A 4,884-nucleotide genomic window follows, 5' to 3' on the forward strand; every position below is an offset into this window, starting at 1 on the left:
ATCATGTTGCGCGCGTATTTGATTTGAGTGAAATCGCAACAGTTGCTTTCTGGAGCAATATGAGAAAAATTTTCGGTATGTACCAGTATGTAAGCTATATGATTTATTAAATGTATGTTTATTTAATGATTTACTTATGACATTTACATTCGAACATTTAATTATACATATCAATTCTTGATTTCTTTATCCATGTCATTAAGTATCAAATACTATATTTCATTAAAAATATCTTTTATATTTTATCCATATGCTCATTTATCCAATCGATGAACAATGCAACCCGCGTATACACTGCGGGATATTTTACACTAGTGCAACCCTCATTCCCAAACGAAACCAGTCCTATGAGTAGTCCATTGAAAGTAAGAGGGCCACCGGAATCACCCTAAAAAATACAATCTGATAGTTAAAAATATATTTTATAAAAATTTGATTGAAAAAATGGACGGACAAGATACCTTTTATAATTAATTAAAAATATATTTCTTTGTTAGAGCATAGCTACATAGATCATGTTATTTATGTTTTATTATTTTAATTAAATTAATGTTTGGTGATACTAAATTTTTAATTGCTGAGCCACGATCTTGATGTGAATTAAATTACACTATAAAACGTAACGGGGAACTCCGAATATGTTAATAAACAAAATAATTAACAGTACATTAGCAATAAACAAACGGTGATGCACCATATTACTATAAGAGTAAAATGTTTTATGCGTGTATGCATTATTAAGTATTATATTAATTAATTAATGTAAATGACAGTACATGATTATACCATTATATTTTCAAAATTTATGATTTAGGAACCAGGATTTCTTTTTATTTGGTGAATAGAATACATAGATTAAATGAAAAATAATACAGCAAAACATAAGAATACTAAAATGATTATAAAATGTAAGACCCAAAAGAATAATGTATATATTTGAACTGTAATTAATTTAGAAATTTTTGTATACTTTATTGAGAGAGAGAGAGAAGGACTACATTTACGGTTGAAATATTTGAAATGTTTTAAGTCGTATAAATATAAATTGTGATTTTGCATTTTTGGAAATGTGAATTGCGACGCACACTCTAAGATTGACATGTTATGAGAGCGGTAGTTGTAATATCTAAGCTGAAGGCGGCTCAAAACAAGAGCCGAAACGATACAAAAGTTTTTACTTTTAATTCTAGCGCAATATTCAATTTGGCACTCTTATGTATTACTCAATTCTTATATTTTATATTATTACATTTATTAATAAATATAAAATTCGGCGACAAAGAATCAGAAGGGCTTGTAAAGATCTAATCATTTTTAGTTGAATTAATTAATTGGTAAGAATTGATAAAATATTATGATAGATGAGATACTGCAATCACTATGTGCCTCTGTAATTTCTAACGATTATACAATATAATCAGATTTACTTCCTTATCAAGGATGCATATCACAGTACGCGATTAGAAGTGCAAGCATTATATCAAGACATTACGTTCAGCAGTAATTAGAAAAATGGAAGATTGAAAATTCTTAATAAAAATATATAAACTAGTTATGGACTCTTTTTTTTTGTTAAAAACAAATAAACAAACATAAATTAAAGGCTATAAAGAGTTAAACGCAGTTAACAATGCGAAAAAAAATTTTAATAATCTTACAAATTAACATTAAAATATTCCGTCGAACGTTTCGGTCTGCAATTTAGACCATCTTCAGTGACAACATAATAATAAACCGATGTTTCATTTACTCCGAGTTAAAATGCAAATTGTAGAATCAATTCTTGTTGACTAACAAAATGTTCCTGTGCATCAACTAGAGGTAAATTCATCGTAGATAATGGATGTGGAGATGTGTAATAAAATTACGAAGAATCAGAAATATGTCTCTGTTGGTAGACAAAAACATTATTTCATAATTAAATTCACAATTTAATCATATTAGAAAGACTGACTATAATACATACGTGTCCGTATTCAACAGTAAAAGACGATATTATGGAAGATTGAAGTTTCATGTGATAAGAAAATTTCGGGTTAAGTATTAATACTAATGATGATATTACTGTGGTAGTTTATTAATGTTGTGTCAAGTCTGAAAAAATTTTGGTTCACAATTGAAGAATTACATACGTAGTATATAAATTCACACGCAATTATTTAGATCCCCGTCATCCAACTTAGACCGCTGCGCGGCATTGTTCTCATTCGGTTTTAAGTAATTAATAATTTTACTTGAATAGATATTGTATAATTGTACCTATATGTGACCGATAATTTAATGACGGCGATGTATTACAACGATTTACGTAAATAGCTTACCGCACATGCACCCTTTTGTATGACTGGATGATTTGCGCAGATATGCTGATGAGTAATGCTTATATTTAGATCTTTCTCATATGTTTCTCTACAATAGGTCTCATTAGTTATGATATTTTTTACAACGTACAACTGTGTAGTAAAGTTTCCTTCAGGCTGCAAATGTATAAAGTATAAATATATACATGTAACTTATGAGAGCAATATTCGATTCTGGAATATCTGCGTCTAAAAATTTAAATGATTGAATTACTAAGAGACTTACAGATGTTACACCGTATCCCGATACTACTACTGTCGAGCCTGCCTCGACAGTTTGATTTTGTTCTGGTAAATTGACGGAAGATACCAGACAAGAAAATTTCAATGGCGATTGAAGCTGCAAATAACAAATCTTCTGTATACTCTTTTGCGTGCTTTTTTATTTAAATTGCTTAATTTATCATTTAATTGGAATGATACAATTATCATATTATCGTTACCTTTAGTAAAGCGATGTCGGCGCTTACAATTATGAGACCATTTATAATTGTAATATTGAACTCTTCGTGTACGTAAATAGACTGAACTAGATGTTCTGAATGCGGTTTTCGTAGATCTGTTGTTCCCACAATAACCGAAACATCCGAACTGTTTATACTGTAAAGAGTATTATGAGGAACTTTTTTTTTCCATACAGGACGTTCAGCATAACAATTTGTACGATTGTTCAAATATTTTCGACAGTTAAGAAAAAAATTAAAAGGTGAATATTTATTTGTTTTATGAAGAATAATTACATGCCTAAAAAAATTAAAAAAGGTTTATTTCATAAAAAATGAAAAAATCAAACATTTTTTAAATAACGCTATATACAATTTGTTTTATAATTATTGTAGAGGTCAAAACGAATCTAATTCACTGGTTGTCATTTTTATTGCTGTTTTATATCAAATTTTATTGATCTTTAATATTAGATGTAGCATTATTTGTAACAACAGTACTTATATCTCTCATTCGAAATGTACACGTATTACTTTTCCAACCCATATATAACGCACGAATAAATAGATCATTTTCAGGATATCTTTGCAAATGTTTTATGTGTATATATAAAACGAGCCTGATGGCTGGCACGTCCTTAGGATTTATTATATCTGTAAATTTTTTCTTATAGTGACATCCGAAAAAGATCGTGTAATTATTAAACAAAATGAAGTTCAAGACCTTCGAGTAAGAATAATTACATCTTCTGATATGTATAGTAAATTAAAAAGGGCAGGACTTTGTGTTAAAGAAGAAAATAAACAATTTGAATATTTGTTTACAATTATAATATAAGTTACAATTTTTTTCTATTAATTTCTATTTATAATATTCTTTACTCATGGATATTTAGGATACATACCTATTATAATAAAATATGCAATAAAATCAATAAAACATCAATAAAAAACATTTCAATACTGATTTGAATTTGTTTTAAAGACTATTATGCAGTTATGGGGAAAAGTGGTATGGAACTATTTAAAAATAATATAATGATGACTTCGATTTTTTAAAATGAAAATAAGAGTTGTTTAAATTTTTTTTGCATGTGGCAGCCTGTATATAACAGGTGAATATTTACCTTTAAACTTTTTTTCTTCAATGTCGAAAGTGTCCAAAAAAATCATGCTGACATTTACGATAAACACTGTATATGTATAAGTGTTTCTTGAAATTTTTATATTTACCCATATACACAATGAGCAGCAGTTAGTATGTAAACCTTGTTAATTATAACTCCACCGCAGAAATGTTCACCACCATATTGCAGAGAAATCTGAATTATAAATTGCACATTGTGTAACAGAGAATACAAAAATTTTTAATATTATTATACGTTTAGCCCACTATAAATGATATTGTCAGCATTGAATTATGCTGAATGAAAATAGTTGAACTCGATGATTGCTTGATCAATGCTCGAAGAATTCGAAAGATGTTTCTAAACCAAGCAATTGTATAACGTGTACACATAACGATATTAATTAATAATAATATTAATTAAGAATAATTTACTGGTTCACCTGATATGGGATTTCACCTGGATAGGCAAGTTTTCCTCCTACAATTCTCTCTTCTAATTTTATTGATGCGCCTGCACAAAATTTATTTCAACTTATTATATTTATAAATTTAATTTTAATAAATTAAATAAAATTGATCAATTTGTCTGCTAAAACACTAACCATAAGCAATAGCAAAAAGAGAAATTAAGAATAATAATTGTATCATCATCATTATTAATCTTGTGCGAAGTTGCCAATTGATTGTTTTACTTCTGATATGTATAATATATGTAGGATGTGCCTATAAAATTTAATTTGAAATTACATAAGAATTGAAAATATATCTTATTATTCAAAATCACTTCTAATCTATCGGAATACTATATTTATATTAAACAATATTTAATACTAAAGACCGTTAATGTAAGAGCATAATTAATTATACGAATACGACGAAGTCTATAATAGTCTAGTTTAGATCCTTTATCTGCTTATATATAATTTTGCGTGAATTAATATACTAATATATG

At 27.7% G+C, this 4,884-nt stretch overlaps 1 protein-coding gene across 1 annotated transcript; it reads right to left on the reverse strand.

Moving 5' to 3' along the window:
- Positions 1 to 235: 235 nt before the first annotated feature.
- On the reverse strand, positions 236 to 4,586 carry LOC108773516 (trypsin-7-like). Its single transcript, XM_018539349.1, has 7 exons — positions 4,535 to 4,586; positions 4,373 to 4,443; positions 4,037 to 4,125; positions 2,804 to 2,960; positions 2,587 to 2,700; positions 2,322 to 2,477; positions 236 to 388 (listed from the first exon to the last, which is right to left on the reverse strand). The coding sequence occupies exons 1-7, from the start codon at positions 4,584 to 4,586 to the stop codon at positions 236 to 238; spliced, it is 792 nt and encodes a 263-aa protein (XP_018394851.1).
- Between the last annotated feature and the right edge of the window lie 298 nt (positions 4,587 to 4,884).

The sequence above is a fragment of the Cyphomyrmex costatus genome, unplaced genomic scaffold (assembly GCF_001594065.2).
Source record: "Cyphomyrmex costatus isolate MS0001 unplaced genomic scaffold, Ccosl1.0 scaffold211, whole genome shotgun sequence".
Taxonomy (NCBI): domain Eukaryota; kingdom Metazoa; phylum Arthropoda; class Insecta; order Hymenoptera; family Formicidae; genus Cyphomyrmex; species Cyphomyrmex costatus.